Here is a 25,395-nt window from a genome sequence, read left to right as displayed (position 1 = left end):
TATATATATATAGATACAATATATATATATATATATATATATATATATATATATATATGTATAATTCACAACTTTTGCAACAGTACGTGTGTTCATTTGTTAGGTGGTAAATGTGTGACTTCCTGTAGAAACCTGGGTGTCGTGTCTAAGTGGTTGTGGGAGATGTCTGTTTAAATTCTCATTATGTTTATGGAAAGAAAATGTGGTTCGCCCACCAGGTGCTGGTGGGTCATTGCACCCTGATGATGGAGATGCTGGGCAATCGAGATGGCATTTATCTGTTACACACTGCTGCTGTTTTCCCGCATTGCTGTCATGTGCAGCTTGGTTTATGTTCTCTGCAGTTTTTTTGCTTGTGACTAGAGTCAGACAGCATTGCTGGGATGTTTTAGAACAAACGGGGTGAATTGTAGCAGGCCACCAACATAGAAAGCTGGAGATGCTCATACAAAGATGAAACAAAACAAAATTAAATTCCCAGAAGCACTGCTGCTTTGTTTTTATGTAAATAAAGTTTATGTTCTCGGTTTATGGGATATTCCTATCTGACATTCTTAAGGCACTGACTGGAGAGTTTCAACGGCTATTTTTAATAGGTGTTCAAATTTTCCTAGCAAATGTATGTATCCGAAGGCCGTCCCAAATATTCAGGCCTGAGCATTTTGAAAGGTACAACTGTACCTTAATGAGGTACATACAAAACATGTCCAGGTCACGTTAATATGACCTTATATTTTGCATAAAGAGACTAAAGCCAACTTTTAGCATTTTGCCATAATTTCAGGATCATCTCCCCACAAATTTTCATTATATGACAAATTTTCAGTGTTCAAAAGTTTGGGGCTGGTTCAATTGTGTAATGTTTTGGAAAGAAGTCTCTTCTGCTCACCAAAGCTGCATTTATTTGACAAAAAAATACAGTAAAAATGGTAATATTGTGAAATATTATTACAATTTAAAATAACTGTTTTCTGTTTGAATATGTTTTAAAGTGTAATTTATTCCTGTGATGCAAAGCTGAATTTTCAGCATCATTACTCCAGTCTTCAGTGATCCTCCAGAAATCATTCTAATGTGCTGATTTAAAAAAAACAAAAAAAAAATTGTTTTTTTTAGATTCTACAATAAGCTTAATTTTCTAAGTCCTGGATATGTTCTTCATGAGGTTCACCCATCAAGACTTGCTAAAGGTGGCGACTGTTCAGTAGTAATGAAGAGGTTACGGCAGACGTGATGGAAACAAGCAGGGTGCGTCCCCTGATAATACATACTCATCTTTGTTGCTGAGCACTGCCACCGTCTAATTACAGTGTTTCTATTTTGCATCGTGACTTGAGCACAAAGCTTTTGATCAAATCACTGATGCTTTTCTAATGAGGAGCTTTTCCAGGTGTGGCTGCTCTGCGAAATAACCCATTTACCGTTGGATGATTTGTAAGCCATCTGTTAGAGCTCCTAAATTAAAAATGAAATTGATCTGGCATATAATATGCAATTCCATGACCTACCCTAAACAGAAAGTCCAGTCCCCTCAATCTCTTCTGATGGAATTATAGTTTTAAAAAAACTTGATTGCTAGTAATGCTACTAGAACTGCACTGCATTTGTTTGTATGAACCTGAATCTAATCTATAGGCAGTCCAATATAACCGTGACTGCTAGCTTATTCAGTGGCCTTAGTTGGTGCTGGGAATATTTTTCTCATTCATTTTGTCAATGCAATAAATTTTTTTTAATTATAAATAAATAATTCTAAATCAACTCTGAAATCACACATCTTTACCAAGTATTAAAAAAAAAGAAAAAGTACATTTAAACTGTTGTAGCTAAATCAGCTGGTTTTTCTGGGTCAGTTTTTAATGTATTTTCATTAGACCTTTATTGTATTACAGTAAAAATGTTTTTCTTTTCTTTTTTTTAAACCGTTAAAAACTACTACAGATACTACAATAAATCATTGCACTTGGGGTTTCTGGGTCAGTTTTGGGGTCTTTTTAACGTGTTTTTATATCAGACCCTACAGTACTTCATACCATATTTATACCAATTAACTTTAGATAGCTAGGTTGCTATGTGACTAGCTAACTTTAGCTAACACAGCTTAGCTGGCCTGCGCTAGCCTGCAAAAACTCACCATGACCCTGCTTTCTCATTTCCATTTTACATGTGACTTCTCTGATTGGTTGATTACACTTTGGGATTATGGGTAGTGTAGTAATTCAGCAATTGAACAATAAAAAAAAAAGGTAAAAACCCACTGCTTTTTTTTCGCATGCCGCCTCAACGAAGACGCCCCTGTACAATAATGTATACCTAGAAATCCAGTCATTACTTTCTCAATCAATCGATTTCTGCATTATTTTTATATGATTAAAGGTAGAAACCTCAGTGATGATTCATCGTTTCTTCTGTCGACTTTCGCAATGAGTCACGAGCAAATGAAGGTTGAGGTTTCTGTAGTTCAGTCTTCGATCAAAGTGTTGGTGGTGGATAAAACTCTGCTGCTCTTCCTGTGCTCCGCTCAAGATTCGGGTGATGTGTGTGTGAAGCGAGATGACGGGGTACATTATTTCTGCAGTGGTGCATTCAGACAGTCTGCTCTATTTTCTGTCGAACATCTGTTTGAGCAGCACAGATGTTGATTCTTCCTCCAGCTGCTGCTCTTTGTTGGGTTGGAGAAGTGGTTCCCTTCTTTAGGAGCGTTCCTTGTGAATTTTCAAGTGAACAACAACAGGAGGGGAAGATTATTTCATAGAGCGTCTTTTGTGAAGGAGTCAGACCTCATCATCTAGATCTAGAAAAGCTCCATTTGAAATCATTTCATCTTAACCAGATTCCAAACCAAGCGATTTCCCTGTCTGCACTGCACGTGAAACTACTACTGACGCCACACAATCACAGCCAATCAGATGTTTTGCGTTCAACATTTAGTTCTAGTCCCTTTGATCTGATTGGATCAAGTGATGTTCCATTAACTTATTCCGTATCTGTGTTCCAGACAGTCTGTATGTTTCTCAGTGACACGCAATGATTGTTTCAGCGTGGTTATGCTGGGTAGCATAATATATCGGTACCATATTGATTATAAGCCGATATTTATTGATATTGCATAATGTTAGTTATTTGTGCACACTCATTTCCCCTATTTTTCCATTTAGATGATGACAGAAGAATATCTAACGCAACCTTAAAGTGAATGTTTAGAACAAGTTGAAACAGCAGCTAACTGCGATGGCTTGGATAGGCAACACACACTTTGCTTAATTTTTAATATCCATATTTCATACTGTACATTGTAATGTTGTGATGCTAAAATTAATTTTGTGTTCCTTTTAAACATTTGATCATGGTCTTGATTATTTTTAATTTATTTATACAAAAAATATTAATACTAAAAATATTATTATATTTTTAGCATCGCCATACCATGAAAAAATGTTTGTCTTATCAGCCTCAAAGTTTACAATTAAAAATCAACTAGTAGGATGTTGGCTTTATAAATGTAAGTATTTTGTATTTTTATTTATTGTATTTTCCTAAAAAAAATTTTAAGTAGATTTCAGGATATCGATACATCTATTTGTAAAATGAAATATCTCTTCTCGACCACACAAGCCAATCGTGCATCAACTAGGGATGTTCATTTTAACCGGGTAACCGACCGTAAGACTTTTGATCGATTAATACAATCAGTTAAACGGTTTAAAAAGTCATTTAATTGTTTATTTTTTCAGTAATTTATCAAAATATTTAAAAAGGTTTGCTGCATGGTTAAAATACCCTACGCGTATAAAAAAAAAAATATTTTTTTAGGGGTGGGAAAACATAAGTCGCGTATAAGTCGCATTTTATTATTTCATTCAGAAATAGGCCTAATGCCGACGCGAAATGTTTACAAACATTATAATAAACACTATAAACATAGCTAGGATATTTTAGTTCCCTCACTCCACAACAAATCCTTTCAATTAACAGTATTTAGAAAAGAACAAGAATTAAAAATATAAGAAGCTATAGCAATATAAACGACAAGCCAAAACAAATTAATTTAGGCTAAAACGAAACTGAAACCAACGTTGGGTCTCTCATTCCACACAAAATCAAATGTTTCCGTATTCGCGATGTATTTGAATGGCAAGTTATTATTTATGTAGGCCTACTTCACTCACGCGAGTGATCCACGTAAAACAAAATGTTTTGCATAACATCATGGCGGTACTGTGATAACACTTAATGGCACAGATTTTACTACATATTTTTTTTACTACATATGTTTGACTGATTGTATTTTATTATGATAATGAACAGGCTGCATTGTCAAGGTAACAAAGCTTAACTGTGTGCGTGCATGCGGCGCCGGCACAATCACTTGCATTTTTTCCTTCTAACAGTGGAAGAAACTACTGCTTTTAGTCCTAAAGATAATTGGAATTGTAAAAGGTTTGCCTTTATTTGTGTACATTCACAATAAAAAACAAATATTTGTGCTTTTGTAAAATAAGCCTAAAGAAAAAAAGGATGCCGCTTTCTGCCGTCTGTTTCCTTTCGCACAGCACAAAAATGAACAGAAACTCTGCATACTAGGCTACTTGTTGCACAGATTTTCTTTCATTTTCTTAATGTATTAAGTAAAATATGTTTCTCGTATAGGCCTATTTATTCATTATATAGCCTAGCTTTATTATGTTTTTCTCCGCTCGCAGAAGCGCTGCAGGTGCGTGATGTGATATGAAGACCATGTGACTCCTCATGTTCTGTTGTTTGCTGTATTTTGCGCATGTAAAATTAATCACCGGGAAACAAATGTTCGTATTTTTTAACGGGTCACAGACACTTATCCTTTCTAATTTAATTCAATTCTAATTTAAAATAATCTTGTCGGTTAACGGTTAACAATCGGTTAACGAGCGTCGGTTAGGAAAATAACCGAAATGAACATCCCTAGCATCAACATTATTAGATGAGTTTTCTAGGTGGAAGTTTCCCCCAGTTCTTTAATTCAGGCCTCAATCAGATCAAAACGAGTGTAAATGCATCTTTAATTTCTCCTCAGAGATGTTAAATAGCTTCCCTCTTTTAAGCAAATGGCATAAAGCTTTTGCCATATGCAATTACAAGAGGAAGTCTAATTTTTGGCCAGTTGTAGCTATATTAAAAATGCTTGATGTCCAATTGAATCATTTCAAGGCTCTCAAATTCAAGTGCATGGGGAATAAAAAATGAAAAATAATGAATTGCTTTCAACAGCTATGCCAGCAGCAAGAGTATCTTCTTTCACAGCATGTTTATTCCTGACTTAATTCCTGGGCATTGCAGGCATTCCATGGAACTGCAATTTGCATATTTATTTTTGACTTCTGTGGATGACGAATTTGTCAAGACACATACTTTGGCACGGTTCATACGGGTACTTGAAATCCTTGAAAATGCTTGAATTTTAATGTAGTGCTTTCAAGGTTTGAAAAGTGCTTGGATTTTGGATAAATGGCTTGAAACGGCTTGAAATTGCAATTGCATTGGTTTCATAATAATTTGCTTTAATAATGAATAGTTTGTTAATTTTGTTGAATAAACATTTTAGTCAAAATGCAGCGCGGGTGTTTTATATTAATGTATCTCTAAAGGGAACTGCCTTCAGAAAAGTTTCGATGGCATTTTCATTTCATCTCTCATACTATATAATGTTTGATAAAGTAACGTTTATTAGCGCAGCACTGCTTCATGTACAGCCGTTACCGGGGAAACCGCATTATTTCTGCTGCTCCGAAAGTGCCGCCTGCTGGCAGAGAATGAATGTGCATTTTTCAATCAGCCCGTCTGCTGTTTTTGTTCAGAACCATGTGAAAATCGACCCGTGTTTTTACACCGCATAGACAGAGTTGTGAATGTGGATAGACAAAAAGCTAATGTGCCTTCAGAAATCTAAAAAATAGTAAGATGTGTGTGCTTTAAACTAAAATAATAGACTTTTGCTTTGGAGAGGGTGTAAGAACCCTGCTTAATCCATGAGATTGTATCTGTCAGAACATGTCAGCATCTCTAAGGCAGTTGTTTCTCTTTCAGCATGCATTAATTCTTTTACGGTTCTTTTACTGTAGGTCAAGCACCACCAGCCTTGCCTATACAGGCTCATAGCCAATGGTATTATGGACTTTTTTCACTAAAATAACCTTATTCAGCTTGTGGGATTAAAAATCCCATCATCTGCCAAAACAAAATTCTAACAAAATTAAAAAGTGATTATTGTTTGAATAACCGCTCAGTTAATATATTTAATCTGCATTTTTGGTGCATTTTGCCATGTAAGGTACGGAAAGAATGATAATTCAGTGCTTGAACAGCTAGGCTATTGCTAAAACTTGTAAATAATATAAAATTTTGTTAGTTAAATTTTATTGCAATTTTTAGCAGCAGCAATTTCATCGGTTTGCCTCCAAGGGATGCTTGTATTAATAAACCGAATAATCATCAAAGACATTTGATGCAGAGACTATTCTTTTATTGCCTATTAGATATATCAGTAAATTGTTGCCACAATGTATCTTTGTTACATTTGTCAGTTGCAACATTGTGGCAATGTTGTGGATCGATAGTTGTGTGTTGGTATTTTTTAAATGTATTTTTCAATGGACAGACATGCATTAATTTTTTGCACTTTTAATGTGATTCAGACTAAAATGGAAAAAATACAAAGCCCTTGAACGTGGAAAGTAATAGAACTTCAGTGTCTTAAAGGGATAGTTCACCCAAAAATGAAAATTTGATGTTTATCTGCTTACCCCCAGGGCATCCAAGATGTAGGTGACTTTGTTTCTTCAGTAGAACACAAACGAAGATTTTTAACACAAACCGTTGCAGTCTGTCAGTCTTATAATGGAAGTGAATGGGAATCACGGCTTTGAGAGTAAAAAAAAAACATACACAAACAAAACCAAATTAAACCCTGCGGCTCGTGACGATACATTGATGTGTAAAGACACTAAACGATCGGTCTGTGCAAGAAACTGAACAGTATTTATATCGTTTTTTTTACCTCTGATTTACTGCAATGTCCGAACTGTTCGAACTGTCCTGAGAGCGTTCTCAACAGCAGGCGCCTTCTTCTTCTTGCTTTACAGCGGATCGCAGATTTATAAGTGCATTACCGCCACCTATCTCTCAAATGTACCATTGACACTCTATCTACAATCTCAATTAGGAGTGTCAGTGGTCCATTTTAATGGTATTTACAGTATATATTTTATATAATAATTTAACATCCCTAAACACAATCACTTCTATTTTGCTGTTTTCGACACACGAATGTCACGAGATCTGAGATGTTGAACACTTGGATTTCCCCTTGCTTTCCACTTCACCTGTCTTTGACGCTAGTATTCATCTGTTATATTATTTCACAACCACATGTTTAGTCTATGATGCTCCCTCATTCGGGACGGGCTGATCTCGGCACAGTTCATCAGAGGCGCTCCTGATTCTTTGCACTGGATCTAAATTGGAGGGGCTGCTCCCCAGAAGCGTCTATAAATAATTGAATGAGAGCCTCCCACTCTTTCAGCGCAGCACTATTACCCTGCTCGGGGTTACTGTCGCATACCCACATCTCTGAGAGCACAGAAAAGCCCCTTTGTCTTTCTGCTCCCGTGTCCCGCGCCATAGCCATGGCAACATGGTCACTATGGAGTATTATGAGGTGGCTGGAGGGGGACGGGCGTCTCTTGTCAGAGCGCAGGCCTGTTCTTTCTCACTTTGGCCCTGGTACGACTCCAAGCCTCAAACTGCCTTCCCTGAAAGTCTTTATGTGGCCTGCCAAACTTTCTGTGCCACTCAATTCAGTAGAGTGCACAGCTCTGAGACTCCTTTGAATTTTCTGTTGCTTTATAAGAGATATTCAACTTCATCATCTTTTTCAGTTATATTTTTGGCAGATGCTGTTTGCACCCCTGTGTCTGTTACTATTTTGGGTGTTTGATTAGTCTATTCTTTTTAGATTATGGACTGAATGGTGAGCGTATTGGAAAGTTGTGCCACCTATTTTTATGAATTTGTCCTGTGGTTGAGAATTTTTTTGCTTACAACTTACTTACTTGCATACGAGTACAAACTTCCAATTTTCATTTTTTAAAGCAAGTTTTAAGGTCATTTTTTTCATGTTTTTTTTTAACAGTTTTACTATTTAATAAGTTAATTATTTTATATGTTTAAGAGTCGCACCATATGACATTTTTATGACAGCCTGGACTATGTCAATTTATCTGATATTTTAAAAGATTTTTTTATCGATTTTGACAGTCACCACGTGGAACACTTGACTTTGATTTAGAGGACAAACATTTCTCAAATATTTTTCATATTTTAACTGCTTCACTGCATGTTTTTCTTTAAAAACAAATAGCTAAACCATGTAAGATTTTAATTTCATAAAAATTCGTTTTTAATGAGTTTGTTTTTATTATTATAAAGTCAAGATGGTTGTTGAATTCATGCCCCAAAAAATATCAGAATGGATTAATTCAGAAATTAAAAATTCATATTCATAAAAACATTTATCATATAAAAGGTGTATTCAAGTTGTTGTATGTGCAATGAGAAGCATTTGTAACATCTGCGCAATATGAGAACAATGTATATTGTAAATGATTTACACACAAACAATTTTTTTAAATAATTATTATAATATAATATTATTGCATAATAAATATCATAATATTATATATGTTAGATATTATATATGATCATAATTATCAAATTCTTTGCAGCACATTATTTGCATTTTCTTAAATGCTGTTTTTGTTTAAACTAAATGTACCTGCCATGTAGAAAAATGACTTTGAGATGAAGAAAAAAACTATTAACCATATATAATGCATATATATTACCTAGTATATAATATAATATTATGGGCAACACATATTACCCCTCTAATCCCACATTCTTCCTACTAATCTACTAATTGCACCCCAACATGTACAGATATTACTTGAATGCCATGCTAAAGCTGACTGATTTTGACAGTACTACAGTACTTACAGTTAAGAAGATAATGGTCACCGAAATGCTACTTCTCCAGTATCATACATGTAGTGGCAGATAATGCTGTTAATATGAAACATTTATAGTGTACTACTTCACACAGTAGAAGGTTAATGACCAAGCTGTAACTAGTTGACCTAGAATCAGCTAATTAAATCTCAGTGCAAATAGTCACTCGTATTATTTATTATAAAACGTATAGTTCCGGTCCTTGATTCTGATTGGTTGAGCCAAGTTCGAAGCTGTTGTAAATTACTCTACAAACCCTTTTAAACTATTTTTTTTACAGTCTATGCTACAAACATACACCTTTTGTTTACGTCTGTGTGTTGCTCGGCAACCACTTTGTTGGAACCACAACCGTTTCTGAGGAACTACATTGTTTGGCGTTGTTACACTTTATTTGCTCTGTTTTATTTTGTGAAACCTTACTACGTATATGGAATAACCGTTTTATAAAGCAATAAGCCCCGTGAAGCCGTGGTTTACAGTGAATTTATAACCGCTAAGGGAGTTTTAGGCACTGCGCTTCGCGTCTTGTCTAACAACGCACCTTAGCTGTTAAAAATTCACTGTAAACCACGGCTTCACGGGGCTTATTGCTTTATTTTAATACATTTTTTAAAATTGCAATTATCTTGTTTTTGCTTAATTTCTTTATGTAACTTTTTCCACCATCTCACCATTTGTTAATGTGTCTTTAAGACTTCAATGTACACTACTCTTCACAAATTTTGGGTCAGTGAGGTATTTTTCTTCTTCTTTTTGAAAGAAACTAATAGTTTTATTCAGCAAGGACACATTAAATAGATCAAAATAGTAAATGCATTCATCAACGTTACAAATTATTTCTATTTCTAAATGATTTCTTTCTATTCATCAAATAATCCTGAAAAAATGTTTTCACGGTGTCCACAAAAATGTTAAGCAGCACAACTGTTTTCAGCGTTGATTATAATCAATGAAGACTGGAGTAATGATGCTGAAAATTCAGCTTTGCATCACAGGAATAAATTACATTTTTAAAATATAGTAAAATAGAAAACAGGTCATTTAAATTGTAATAATATTTCACAATATTACTGTTTTTAGTATTTTTGATCATATACTTCTTCCAGAAACAATAGATCTTTAAAACGGATGAGTAAATGACCTCTGTTATGATCAGCCAACCTCTTTGCTCTTTGTGAAATTAATATATTAATGTTTTTCCATGATATAGCTCCCATTAGCTGTATGCCAGACTGATTTATCGGCAGCCACTATTTGGCAGTTTTGACCTCAACTTGTCTTCCTCACAATTATAAAGCAGAGTACAGAGCTTGTGCTGGACTGTGGGTAATTGAATAGCTTCTTAGAAACAGCCAGCGTTTATGAACCGTGTGGTTCAATTCACCTCAGCCTCTAAATGTATTATTGTGCCATAATAACTTGATGACATGTTCTCTTTTACAAACAGACCGAGTTGCTCAAAATTGTTTCTGCCTTTTTCCACAGTATGAAATTCTGCTGTGTGTCCAAGACCATGATGATCCAGCTATCGATGTTTGTAAAAAGCTGCTGGGCAAATATCCCAATGTTGATGCCAGGTTATTTATAGGTAAGTATTTGACGATAATCGCTTTTTATGTGAAATGAAGCCAATAATAGAGAGAACTCGGGCAGTGTTGTCCCTCGTGGATTCGGTTCTCTGTGACAGTTTTGTTTAGCCGTGTGCAGGGAAATGGCAGGGTCTCTGAGGAGCCCCGTAAGAGGAACGCCAACCCAACTGTGTATGTGCAAATGTAGCTCTTGGAGTGGATATTGATTCTTGCTCGTTAGGAACAGCTGGTGACTGGAGCAGGTGTCTCTCTGGGGTCCTGTTATCCGCCCCGCTGCCTTCAGCCAGTCTGTTACCGCACAAACAGTCAGGGGAGACGGGTTGGCCCAGAGATGTCATCCGCTGCTTCGAATCAAGCTGAAGCCATGTTAGAAAACATGTATCGTCTGCGAGGTTGTGTAGCTTTAAACAACTCTGAGTGGTTTACCCCACCAGCCAATCTGACGTCGGTAAAGCGTGCTTTGTGAAATGCATTAGTGCACTCAGAGGCCCTGTCGCCATATGATCTTTAGGTGTTCAGTCCACAAATAAACATCTTCATGTGACCTTATTTACATCCATCCGTAAAGGGGATTTAAAGAGGGTCTGCTTTATTGATGGATGATAAACCGGTTACGATTTATATAATCGCTTGATCATGTTTATTTAATCTAATCTTGCATTGTTATTATTAATTATTATTATTAAATATGACATCTATGTATGTGCATTTTAATTTCAAGTCAAATTCTTTAATCAACTATACTGCATTAATCTAATATGTAGTCTTGCATTTTTATTTTGTATTATTATTATCTTTAAATATGACTTCTGTCAATGTGAATTTTAATTTCCAGAAATTCCAGTCATAGTTTTTATTGTAATTTGAAGTGGAATGGTATGAACATAATTCACTCTAGGTTCACGTTTGCATATTTCATTTTTGGCTGATACGGTTTTATAATGTTATTTGGTTAACTAAAACTGTTAAAATAGTTTTTGTTAATTGAAATAAATAGAAATATTAGATTAAAAAGTGAAAACTATAAATGGTGCCTTGGCAATTAATTTAAATAAAATATGTTGAAGTACTAAAAGTCATTAAAAAATAAATGAAAGCTAAATTGAAATATTAAAATAATAACTAAAACTAATTAAAATAGCAAAATCACATAGCAAAATTAAAAATTAAACTGAAAATATAAAATAAATTTCTCGATGAGAATTTAATCTCTAAATGAGAACATGGCAGGACTGATCTAGACCTGGGATGGGGATTGTGTTAAAAATGCATAGAAATAATCATGTTTTTATTATTATTATGTAATATTCATGTGGACTGGGTATCGGTCAGTGTACATGGAATGTAGTCCCTGTTGTAACAAAAGTGAACCAAAAGAGAAATATTTTTATATTTCAGATGCTTTCTAATATATTTTAATTTCTGGAATATTATTATTCATGTCATTCTACTCTAAAAACATCTGTAACTGACAGCAAAAAAGACAAATAAATTGATAACCACACTTTCTTTTAAAATGGCCAAATTTTGTGATGGTATGGTATGATGGTACAATCATTTATAGCCCTAATGGTAATTGATATTGTAATTTATTTTCTCTTTATCTCGTTCTAGGGGGTAAGAAAGTTGGCATCAATCCAAAAATAAATAACCTCATGCCAGCTTATGAAGGGGCAAGGTACGAACTCGTCTGGATCTGTGACAGTGGCATTCGAGGTAAGCTTACCCACATTATAATCTAAAACCGAGCACTTTAAAGGGGTCATATGATGCAATTTCAAGTTTTCCTTTCTCTTTGGAGTGTTACAAGCTGTTCGTGAATAGATAAGATCCCTAAAGTTGCAAAGACTAAAGTCTCAAACCCAAAGAGATATTCTTTATAAAAGTTAAGACTTGTCCACACCCTCCTAAAACGCCTCGTTTAAACACGCCCCCACATGTCTACATCACTATGTGGGAAGATTTGCATAACGCCGCCCAAATGTTCACGCAAAGAAGGCGTAACTTTGATTCTCGCTGTAGTATTGTTGCCGCCGCTGCCATGTCGTGGAGACGCTGTGTGTTTCGTTGTGAAAGTGAAACTACTTTGTTTGGCCTTCCAAAAGAGGACACGACTAGAAATCAGTGGTTGAGTCTGGCGCTTCAAAATAATGTTCTTTTTAGCAACGTCATATGACCCCTTTAAACAAAAGATTATTCAGATGAGCAAATCTTCAGAGTGTTTCAGTGAATACAATTCTTTATTCTTACTGTTTCTTGTGAAAAGAATAATGGAAAATGACCAGGACATGTTTTCATGAGATTGACCTTTGAACAACTGTGTCTGTGCTAATCATGATGTAATATTCAACAGTGAAGCCCGACACTCTCACTGATATGGCTAATCAGATGACGGAGAAGGTGGGACTGGTTCACGGTCTTCCTTACGTGGCGGACAGACAAGGATTTGCCGCCACATTGGAGCAGGTCAGCAGCCTTCACTATTGACCTTCTAAATTCTTGGTCGGGACAGTGTTGAAGATGTTTGTCGTCTGGATTTGGCTCTGGAAAGCTTTGGTTTTATTAGATGCTTATGAACTCGTCATTGCTTATAGGACCTGTGTATTATGTGTTCGAAGGCCGTTCTGTCCTGTCACACTGCAATTAAACTGCCAAGTTGTGGCTCTGTTGCTAGTAGAGGCTCCAAACTTGAAATGGGACACCATATGTTGTAGTTCCTCTGTTTCTCTAAACCTTAAAGCTCTTTTGCCAAATTAGTGCAATATTAAAATTCAATAACTGCTGACAATATTGATTTATTTATGAATTTTCTTTTAGCTCCACATAAAATCTAATCACCAATCATCTCTCAATTGATTAAATATTATATTATTGTAGTAGATGAGACATTAAATTTAATAGACGTTACAAAAACAGACTTTGAAGGCAATATATTAGCATGTTAAATTGACAGCTCTGCTAATAAATAACTGGCAGAAGTGTTTACATATGTAATACAAATCTTGATGCGTCAAATCTTTAGAGATGAATTATGTGAAGTATAAACACTGTCCCACATGAAATCCTGCAGGTTTATTTTGGAACGTCACATCCTCGTTCCTACATCTCGGCCAATGTAACGGGAATCAAGTGCGTCACGGGGATGTCGTGTCTCATGAGGAAGGACATCCTGGACCAAGCGGGCGGGCTGATTGCGTTTGCTCAGTACATCGCTGAAGATTACTTCATGGCCAAGGCCATCGCAGACAGGTTTGCCAGACTCATTAAATATCTGTGCAGTGCTAATAGCTTTTGATATCACACTCCATCGGGTTACATTTTTTCATCGTCTTTAAAGGAATAAATAAATTACAATTCTGTTATTCACTCACCCTCATGTAGTTCCAAAACTCTGCCTTTATTTCTTCTGTGAAACACAAAAGGAGATGTTTAGTAGAATGTTCACGCTGCTCTTTTTAAAAAAATGTGTCTATATAGTTTTATAATTTTTTTTTAATTAGATTTAGTTTATTTTGTTTGCTATTGTAGTACCTCAGATAAATTAAACAACATTTTAAAAATTTCTAACTGAAATTTTATTTTTATTTTTAAAAATGCGTTTTTTTTTTTTCAAATGTAGTTTAGTTTATTTCAGTTAACATTTATTTTTTAAATATAACATATTTTATGGTTTTGGTTTTAGCTTAATTATAACACTGCTAACGATGAGAAAAAAAAATCATAAATGTATCATAAAAGTAGTGCTGTGCTCTATATTCCAGGTTTCCATGCGATAGCTTTGTGTGACTAATGCCAAAAAAATTTAATTTCAGTTAATAATTTAAAAATCGAATTCACTTCCATGTATATTCAGTTATAAGACACTTAGGTTTTTAATTAATTAAAACACTTGAGTTTATAATGAATTAAAATTCAAGCAATGACTTTTAATGAATTTCAGTTTTGATCTTTTCCTTATCAAATCATTTGAAGTCGTTCAGTAGCATTTAGTATGTAGTGCATTTATTTCTATGCACCAATTTAATATGTCTATTATTTAGAGCTTGACAGTCTGGCTTCCCTGTGCTTTTATTGTATGGAATAGATCATCTCAAAGTCATGTGGGTGTGTAGCAACATGAGGGTGAATAAATCATAACCAAATGTTTCATTTTGAATGAAATATTCCTTTAATGTGTGTTCAGAATTGTATCTCTCAGCCTCGGCTAAAATGTCCTTTATTTGCCAGTTCAATGACGTGGTGTTTCTCTTGCAGAGGATGGAAATTTTCCATGGCAACGCAGGTAGCCATGCAGAATTCTGGCTCGTACTCCATTGCACAATTCCAGTCTCGCATGATCAGGTACGGCGGTTGTTCGAACAGCTTTTTATGTTCAGTACTGTTTTTCGGATGGGGCCACCTCCAGCGCATTGATGATAGCGTTGCAGATGGATCTTTTAAATTGCATCATAGTACAGAGCATATCTTGAATAGATTTTGTCCATCTTTTGATACGTTCATCAGAATAAGCTATCCAGCTGTAAGACATGATGTTGTTTTGTGGCTTTAGATGGGTACATTTCCCATTTTTGTGGTGCGAAAAAACAGCTGAGCTCATCTCATTGTAATCTGCTCTTAATAGATGGGCCAAACTGAGAATCAACATGCTGCCAGCCACCATCATCGAGCCCATCTCCGAGTGCTTTGTGGCCAGTCTTCTCATCGGCTGGGCCGCCCACCACGTGTTCCGCTGGGACATCATGGTGTTTTTCCTGTGCCATTGCCTGGCCTGGTTCATTTCGGATTACATCCAGCTGAGAGGAGTACAGGTGAGACGCAATACACTGCAAATTTGCATTTCAGCTCCATTCTGGTTCAAAACAACCATTTTTGACCATTCCAATCAATTCCCAAAGGATAAAATCAAGCCTCGCCCCATTGTTTCAGAGTTTAAATCCAATCCTAACCTCATTCTACTCAGAAATGTCACATTTCTGAAGAAACATTTCTTGTTTGACATCCAAATCAACTCTCTGAGGAAATTCTATAAACAGATGGTTTTCATTTTCAACTCTTTCAAGCAAAATTTGACCGAGGTTGTTCCATCATAAGTTGTTCTTCAAAGCCATTTTATCTTGAATTGCAACATTTGTCGGTTCTTGTTGTAATTCTTGTCTTTCTACTCCTTTTCCCTCAAAGGGCGGTCCTCCATCCTTCTCCAAGCTGGACTACGCAGTGGCCTGGTTCATCAGGGAGTCCATGACAATTCAGATTTTCTTGTCCGCTCTTTGGGACCCCACCATCAGCTGGAGGGCGGGACGCTACCGATTGCGTTGCGGAGGTACAGCAGAGGAAATCTTGGACGTTTAAACGGCACCGTGTGCCTAGGACTTTGCACTGATGTGTACATGGACACAGAACTATGAGAAGAAGTGGGCGCAGATGGGGGGAGGGGTTATTCCAACTTCTGCTAGTTTTTAACCTGTTACTTTAGCAAATAGACTATTTATGTCCTTGGTGCTTTTTTTGTTTTCCTGTGCGGTCTCTTAACAATTTGAGACCTCGTTCTAGATGAGCCAAAAGTTATGAAGGGGTGAAGAAGAAGAGGAGGCGGCACTTCAGCGGGCATCAGTAACCCTGATAAAAACGTATCTAAATGTAACTTTTTTTTTATTTAAAAAAAAGTTGTGCAAACATGTTTAGTGGTGGTTTAACAGCTGTCTCGTGACATATCCATTTTATGATGAGTTTGGATGAATGGTACTGTTTTTAACGGTAATAGTGAGGTGGAGAATGACTGAAGTCTTTTAAAATGGCACTAGCGCATGAATGGATCACTTGCTTATCACAGTGTTGCTCTCAACATACAGCACTCTTGCCATATTTGATACATTTTTGGACTTCTGAATGCTCAAAACGGATCCACTCAGGTCCATTTTATGTTTACTGGACAGAGCAATATCTTCTGTAGAGGTTATACATAGGGAATTGTGGCATACTGACGATCGATCCTGCATTCTCCCTGCAGTATTCGAGCACGAGGTTTACTCCTCAACATGACATCTGCAGATTTAATCGCATATCTTCTGAAATGTAGTGCCATTTGAAGAGTAAGCGGTTTTATTGTTATAATTTTGGCATCTTTAATGCCAACACCATGGCTTTTCTTCAAGGTCTTTTGTCTTCCCGTGCTTCATTCTCTGCAGTAGTTGCTCTCGTACCAGGATCAGAGTTTGCTAAAACACATTTCCTGCCCTGCTGTTGTTTGTTTGAGAAGCTGTCAGTATTTTCCTGACGTTTGACTGGATATAAATGCATAAACTGTCCGATCATTTCATCCGATGCCATTTCAGTTAGTCGATTAAACCAAATTCTGTTGACGTAAAGAGTTTGAGAAGTTAAAGTTTACTCGTTTTTTTTTTTGAGTTGAAACAATTTGGCATGAGTGGCATGAAAACTGGCAAACATCTACATTTACACTCTGTTACATTTCAAAATATGACAGTCGCACAGTGTGCTATTTGGCTATACTCATTCCCCAACAACATATATACTCTTACAGTCAAACAGTATTCACGAAACAATTGACATTCTTCTCCGTGTTCTCCTTTTTTTCCACGGTTTTATCTTGAGGAAGTGCTAATCTCTGTTTCGTACTGCCAGCACTTTGTTGTTAAACTGCTCTTTCTGTATTTCCATCATTTCTTGACTCTTTCTTTACCGCCATGCATTCATAAATCATGATCGTGAAGGACCCATGCCAGCACTGGCAGTATTGTTTCACAGATGCTACTCTACTCATGAACTGTTCAAGCCTTGTTGTTAATTGAAAACCATTATATGTGATTCAGGAAAAACACGTTGGCTTGAGCCATGTGCACGTGTCTTCATATTCCATCAGCTGCCATTTAGAAAGTTATAAACACTGTTTTAGTCCAATGCCAAACGCTGCATTGTGTTTTTGTTCTGGTGTTGGTTTGTTATTTCTAATTTGAATACATCTGATTTTGTTCTACTACTGAAGACTTTGGGCTGACTATTAGAAATAAACGTATGTTTTGTGCATGAGGCCACGAAATGAATGCCATTTGTTCGTATCATGGCAGTTGAAGTATTAAAAGTTGGGGATCAATCAATTAGCAATAATCATATACATTATTATTAGTTTTACTGTATTCAGACTGTGAGACGAAAGCAAGCTTCCAAACCCATTTTCTTGTCCAGTTGTGGTATAATAAACATTTCAGATTTTGTTGACCATTAGACATTAATCATACCTCAGAACAGCAGTGGGCCTCATCCATGAAACACGAACAGAGTTTTTGCGAGATCATTCGAATGTAAACTACATGGAATTAAATCCATTTAATAATTGGTAAAGCGATTCTTCTGTAAATTGGAATTGGTTTTACAAATTATTCAATGGAAGTGGACCATTTAGATACGAACAGTTTTATGAATTATTCAGTTTGGTGTGCCAGTTTATGCAAACAAGGTTTTGCGAATTATTCCACTGATTCTTTCGTAAATAGCTGCATTGAAATGAATAATTTCACAAAACCATTTTTCAATCAAATTGTTGCGTCGAATTGCGTAATTTCATGAATTCTTGCATAATAGTAGCATTTGATTGAATAATTAGTTCAAACCATTCTTGCATAAATGATTGCATTGAATTCTGCGCTATTATAATAAAATAATAGTTTCAGGAAAAGTTATTACTTAACAACAGACGTTTTATGAATGATTAACAAATTCATTCTGCTTTTGAATAAGGCCCGATGTGTTGTAGTTCTGCACCATTGGTAAAACTGAATGTACCTTCGCATGAACATGTGACTAACTTTTCTTTCATCGTCTTATCGGTAACACCTGAAACACCACAGTAGAAACTTTAACATTTTTTTTTAGGGAAGGGGAAAGCTGTTCTTCAGTTCCTCTCTTTGACTTTCAACCATATCGGCTTATGTTATATATGTGAAATATTATACATTATTCAGTTTGGTGTGCCAGTTATGCAAACAAGGTTTTGCGAATTATTCCACTGATTCTTTCGTAAATAGCTGCATTGAAATGAATAATTTCACAAAACCATTTTTCAATCAAATTGTTGCGTCGAATTGCGTAATTTCATGAATTCTTGCATAATAGTAGCATTTGATTGAATAATTAGTTCAAACCATTCTTGCATAAATGATTGCATTGAATTCTGCGCTATTATAATAAAATAATAGTTTCAGGAAAAGTTATTACTTAACAACAGACGTTTTATGAATGATTAACAAATTCATTCTGCTTTTGAATAAGGCCCGATGTGTTGTAGTTCTGCACCATTGGTAAAACTGAATGTACCTTCGCATGAACATGTGACTAACTTTTCTTTCATCGTCTTATCGGTAACACCTGAAACACCACAGTAGAAACTTTAACATTTTTTTTTAGGGAAGGGGAAAGCTGTTCTTCAGTTCCTCTCTTTGACTTTCAACCATATCGGCTTATGTTATATATGTGAAATATTATACATGTGTCAAAAAGAAACTTCACCTCAATTATGAAAAGTCTACGATGCACTGTAAATTTCCCGTTTAGACTTTTCCCCTCTTCGTGTGGCTGTGAGAGAATGCTGCTGAGCGCGTGTTTGCAGAAATATTGCCTTTTTGATAAGCCAATTCTGAAAGGATTGTATTATCGTAAAGTTCTCTGTGGGGAACTGGACTTTTTTTTTTCTTTTTTCATTGATGTACAGTTGTATGTTTGTCAGATTAACATGTTTTGTGAAAGACTGGTGACCCGTATGGTGGCGTGTGGACGTGAGAAAATGTGGCTGTCCTGCACTTGCCGACAGCCGTTTGCTCAAAACCAGTAACACAAAACAATTGAGAAATTCAGTCTGCGTCAACCGTATTGGGACGCATTTACAGGATCGGAAACAATATGGTAGTGAGCTGCCTAGACGGTCTCAAAATGTCTTGAGACAAAGTTTAAGTGTCATATCCTGTGCTATGATTTAACATTACTACATTTCACTCACTTAAACGATCTTTAAGTCTACAGCATTGGACTCAAAGCGACCCGAGAGAAACTACTGCTACATGTTTACCATACGGTCATCAGTCAGAGTAGAAAAAAAGTCTAGTTGTGATCCACCGCTTTTATTTTATGTGCTGACAAAAAGTTGAAGCTTTTACTTTTTTTTTTAAATATGTACAGTTTATTTATGAAGTTTGGTTGATATCCATTACTTACACTGCTCCCTAAGGCTTAATTTATCAAGTTGTAGATTTTAGTTATTCCTTTTCTGCAGTGTAAAGGTATGGCTGGACAGACTTCAGTTTTTGAACTTTTGTGTTATTTTGTAGATGTTGTGTACTGTACTCTTGATGCTGAATGCGTAATCCACAGCTGGAAACTGTCATTACAGATATATTAAAGGTTTATCAAGCAATATAAGAAGTGTGTTTCCTCAGCTCGAATCTGTTGTGTGTGATCCTCATGCTTGCATTTAGAGTAGTTTTAGTAGTTCGTGGCTAGCTGCATTAGTAATACAATAGTTCCTTTCAAAGCAATGGAAGTCAGTTCCCTGCCCCTCTTTCTGACTTCCTGTGTTTGAGTTTCTGTCATCATGCATGCACCACATCACATGTCTGAAACTGTCAAATGCACACTCATCCACAGGATCTAGGCATGACTTTGTTACTTGGTATATCATTTGAAGTTAGAAGAAAACTCATTTTATGGACCCTGATAAACAATAATGTGCTCGCTAAAACCCCTTACCTTAAAAACGAGGCATTTAAGCTTCACTGCACTGTCAGAGCTTACAAATTGTAGTCCATTACTGATTACATGATGATAACTGTATTTAGTAACGTGAACTAGGTTGTTCATTTTAGGTAATGTATTCAGACTACTTTTTAGATTACTTTTTATTTAACTTGTTTTAAACGGCATTAAATGTACCATATTGATATAAAAAAGCAAAGAGAAATAAATATATTCTATTTTTTTTTTTATATCAACATCATAAAATGCATTAAACATTACATTAAACCATGGTTTCCCAAACTCGGCTTTATGTAGTGGGTTTAAGAGTTGATAAAAATCTAATAATTAATTCCACTTGAACTCTAATATTTAATTTCATATTTATATTATGATGACATAGTGTTTAGTAACTTGTATAAATATTTTTTTCAGACATGGTCTAATGGCTTGAGAGGTGCTTTTCCCACCCAAATTCAGAAGCGTGGTTTGCAAATTTATTTACATGACCAGTATTCTATATTGTGAATATAATCAATGCTAAATGGTATAACACACAGTAGGATTTCTAAACAAAAAAAAAAATTTACAAGGGAAAAATGAAGAATCAGGCAGAATCGATCAATTATGAATTATTTACTGCCATTGTGTGAATAATATGAATATTTGAAGAATAATTGACAACGGGCCATTGAATTATTAAAAAATAATGCACAACCGAGGCCACGACGCGAAACAGAGTTCATCTGTTTCAAGAACAACGCCGTATGACCTTGCTTGTGAGAAATGACATGTAGCTTTGACATTATTGAGCTAAAAAATCGGACAATAAAATGTAACTTTGTGGCAAAACATGGTAATTTGGCGTTTTTGTCCTATTGTTTACTATATTTATTCACTTGGTCAGTGTCGTTGTGGATTTTGGTTCTTTTGCTGTTTTAGGCTGTAAGGACCTTTGAAATAACTGAAATCATTTGGCGAAGTGATATGGACGTAATGCGGTCCAGAGCTGCCTGGAACTACTTTAGCCGTGCCTTTCCCTGAAAATAATTGCACACCTTAACATTCGTCAGCCAATCAGATTCAAGCATTCAACGGCCCCGCAGTATAAGTAACTTTAATTTTTTTCAGAACAGTGCATTGGTGTGTTTTCATAAATAAAAAAAATGCTTGGTATTTGGCAGGTATTTTCTATTGCATCATTTCCTGTTGCCCCGATCACTTGATCTGATGTCATTGCTTTTGATCAATTTGCTGTCAGCCCAGTAGTTTCGGTGCATATCTGTGCAAATAATGGCATTACAGCAGTGCAAATAAAGGCACAGGGATGTGAGTGTGCTGGCGGTCAGTGCTCAGTGTTTGCTGGGCTGTGATTCACTACTAACACAAGCGCTACCAACCATCTGCTCTCTCCAACCAGTCCTCTGTCAGCGTTTCACTGACCCGAAACTACAAGCAATCCCTGCGATTCTAAGTATTCCTGCATCCTGAGGCCGGACTGTTGTGTCTCTTTGTATTATCTGCTGTATTATCGTCTCTGTGTTCTTGCCCGCAGGACGCCTGTCAGTGCTTATCTCACATCAGCCCATTGTTAGGAGAACAGGGCATGGATGGAAATGAAAATGCCATCTTGCTGACAACTCACTGTTATTTCCTATAGGCATCACTAACATATAAGAGTCGTTTAAAAGTTGACTGTACAGAGTTATCTGTTTAAATATTAATATTGATGCATTATTTATTGCATTCTACTATGGCTGTAAAGAGTAAAGATACAATTGAAGGTCTATAGAGAGTTGATCAATATTTATTATAATTTATTATAATATTTATTATTATATTAGTGTAAAACATTTTTTTCATTAGGCATTTTGAAAAACATAAGTTTTCAAATGGATGTTTATTTCCACATGCAATACAGTCTAATAAAACACTGGGTGGTCTGAGCTAAAGAATGAGTTGTTTATCATCTATTTTTAGCAAACTTACAGAACTGGAAGTTTCACAGTAAATGCTGAACTAATAAGCAATGTATTCAACTCATGCAACGAGTTATTTTTGAATGGGATATCTTATGACAGACAGTCTCCTAAATTATTTAGTGAGTGTACAAATTAAATCATCATTAAAAGAAAAAAACAAGACCACCTGACATCCGCCAAAAGCTTCTATTTACATAGCATTTGGTTAGACTGCTACAAACAACCTTTTTATTACTAGGGTTTTGTGGGTGGTTACCAGGGTGTTGCTATACAGCCCCTAAAGCACTGTGAATGGTTGTCACCACACTATTAGGGTGTTGTGGGTGGTTGCCAGGGTGATACTAAGCAGTTGCTAAGGCACTGTCAAAGGTTGTTACATCATTATTAGGGCATTGTGGGTGGTTACAATGGTGTTGCTATGCAGTTTCCAAGGCATCGGCATGGTTGTTTGGTAAAGTGTTGTTGGTGGTTGCCAGGTTGTTCCTATCCAGTTGCTACTAGGGTGTTGCTATGCAGTTCCTAAGGTGGTCTGAATGGCTGTTACTACATTGGTTGAGTGATGTGACAATGACAATTTATTTATATAGCACAATTAAAAACAACCCATGTTGACCAATGTGCTTTACAACAACTAAAATCACACACAACTAAATAAAAACAATAAGACAAAAACAATTAAAATTGTAGTAGAGTGCCATAAAAGAAAGTGCTTCAGCATAATAAAAACAGCACTGTACAATGGAAAATGCTTCAAGTATTAAATGCTTTATCAAACAGAAAAGTTTTTAACTTCGATTTAAAAACAGACAAAGATGAAGCCAGTCTAATCGAAATGGGCAAATCATTCCAAAGTCTGGGGGCAACTACAGAAAATGCGCGGTCACCCCTACACCACTGTGGGTGGTTACAAGGGTGTTGCTATGCAGTTTCCAAGGCATTCTCAATGGTTGTTACCACCATGGTTGGGTGTTTTTGGTGGTTGCCAGATTGTTCCTTTGCAGTTGCGATGATGTTTTAAAAAGTTGTTACACCGTCACGTGAGTGTTGCAATGCAGTTCCTAGTGCATTCTGAATGGTTGTTAACACTTTGGTAGGGTGTTTTTGAAGGTTGCCAGGTTGTTCCAATCCAGTTGCTAATTTGTTTTAAAAGGTTGTTACTAGGGTGTTGCTATGCCGTTCCTAATGCATTCTGAATGGCTGTTTCCTCATTGGTAGGGTGTTGTGGGTGGTTACCAAGGTGTTGTTATGCAGTTGCTTAGGTATTCCCAGTGGTTGTTACCACATTGGTAAGAGTGGTTGCCAGGGTGATACTAAACAGTTGCTAAGGCACTGTCAAAGGTTGTTACATCATTATTAGGGCGTTTTGGGTGGTTAGCAAGGTGTTTCTAAGGCATTCTTAATAGGGTGTTTATGGTGGTTGCCAGACTCTTCCTACACAGCTACTAAGTTGTTTTAAAAACTTGTTACACCATTACTAGGGTGTTGCTATGCAGTTCCTAAGGCATTCTGAATGTCTGTTTCCACATTGGTAGGGTGTAATTGGTGGCAATGCAAGGTGTTAGCAAGGTTGCAACGTTGTTTGAAAGGCTGTTGCACCATTACTAGGGTGTTGGTAGTCCCAAGGTGTTGCTATGCAGTTGTAAGGCATTCTGAATGGTTGTTACCACATTGCTAGAGTTGCCAAGTCATTGCTACGCAGTTAGGTTGTTCTGAATATTTTGCATTGATAAACTGTGGTTGATAAGGTATTCTGAATGGCTGTTTCTGTGTTGCTAGGGTGTTATTGGTGGTTGGTATAGGCCATTGCTATACAGTTGGGCTCGGAAGGTTCTTGAAATGGTTATTACAGTGTAGCTAGAGTGTTGTGGGAGGTTACAAGTGTGTTGTGACACCGTTGATGTTCTGAATGGAGTTATTGTACTACTAAGGTGTCTCCCAGTGTTTTGGGTGGCTGCTAGATGGTTGCTTACTATCCCAAAAGTGTCCCCACCCTAGTTTGATATTCTGTTCTCTAGATACGACTCCTTCAAGTCTAAGGATTGTTTTCTGCCATTGTTGATACTGTGTGTAAAGGCGTGTAGTACTAGTGATTCAGTTGCACAACAACATTTTTCCAACACATTTATCTTCTCTCTTAACAGTGAATGATAGGCTTATTCATTGCGGTGCCGAGGCAGTTGTGTTTGGCCCTGTGAATAAACACTTCAGATCACTCAACAATTACAATGTTCACCCTCAATTATTCAGTAACCAAAGTCATCTAGAAGATTTCTATAAATAACTCGACGATTCTTCTGAAAGTTACAGTCTGGTCTTCACTGGGTCCAGAGTGCACCTAATTCAGACGCTAACTTTCAATGTTATCTTAAGGGCTTTGTCAATTTTCCACATGTAATTGCTCTCTAAATAAACCTGATGATGTGTAATTGTTCACTAAACTGATTGCATAATTGACTGTGAGCTGCCAAACATACAGAAGACCAACTCTCCTCTTAGCATTGGTTGATAAACACACCCTGCCTTGACGGTTCGCTGAAAGAAAATTGTTGTTTTACACAAAATCACAGTTTTTCAGTGTAGTTAAAGGATATTTGAGTTCAGGATTATCAGTTGTTACAGTATTACACAGGCAGCGGCGTCTGCTCTAAGTTGTCGGAGTCTCTGGGTAGGTGCCAGGGCACAGAGAGGCGCTGCTGAAGCTGAAGTGTCTGAGTACGGCTCTGCCTGCTCGACAGCTTCCTCTCCCCATGAATGCTTCTCTTTGTATGGACTCATCCCATCATCCAATCAACACACTCTTAAGATTAAGGGACATGATCCAGAAACCCCCAGCTGCTCTCTGGCTAAGAAATCTACTGTCAAACTCAAAACTGAAGAGGAGTTTTGCAATTTGTGTCCCACCCAACCCCTTATAATGAGGTCACATTGTAATCTATCTCTATAATATATAGTTATAACTATGAATATATAAAGTCTATCTATCTATCTATCTATCTATCTATCTATCTGTCTGTCTGTCTGTCTGTCTGTCTGTCTGT

The 25,395-nt window shown here is 36.3% G+C and overlaps 1 protein-coding gene across 1 annotated transcript in view; it reads left to right on the top strand.

Moving 5' to 3' along the window:
• LOC107685163 (ceramide glucosyltransferase-like) overlaps positions 1–18,589 on the top strand; it is a 37,105-nt gene extending 18,516 nt beyond the window's left edge. Inside the window, exons 4-10 of the mRNA XM_016481679.1 lie at positions 10,531–10,633; positions 12,249–12,350; positions 12,988–13,100; positions 13,705–13,883; positions 14,889–14,975; positions 15,256–15,442; positions 15,813–18,589. Coding sequence (XP_016337165.1) covers positions 10,531–10,633; positions 12,249–12,350; positions 12,988–13,100; positions 13,705–13,883; positions 14,889–14,975; positions 15,256–15,442; positions 15,813–15,983 — 942 coding nt within the window. The 3' untranslated portion in view covers positions 15,984–18,589. The remainder of the gene's footprint in view (positions 1–10,530; positions 10,634–12,248; positions 12,351–12,987; positions 13,101–13,704; positions 13,884–14,888; positions 14,976–15,255; positions 15,443–15,812) is intronic.
• Positions 18,590–25,395: the final 6,806 nt, after the last annotated feature.

This window comes from Sinocyclocheilus anshuiensis, unplaced genomic scaffold (assembly GCF_001515605.1).
Source record: "Sinocyclocheilus anshuiensis isolate Anshui unplaced genomic scaffold, SAMN03320099.WGS_v1.1 scaffold914, whole genome shotgun sequence".
Classification (NCBI taxonomy): domain Eukaryota; kingdom Metazoa; phylum Chordata; class Actinopteri; order Cypriniformes; family Cyprinidae; genus Sinocyclocheilus; species Sinocyclocheilus anshuiensis.
Note: the sequence above shows the minus strand (reverse complement) of the source record. Positions and strands in the feature narration are given on the sequence as shown.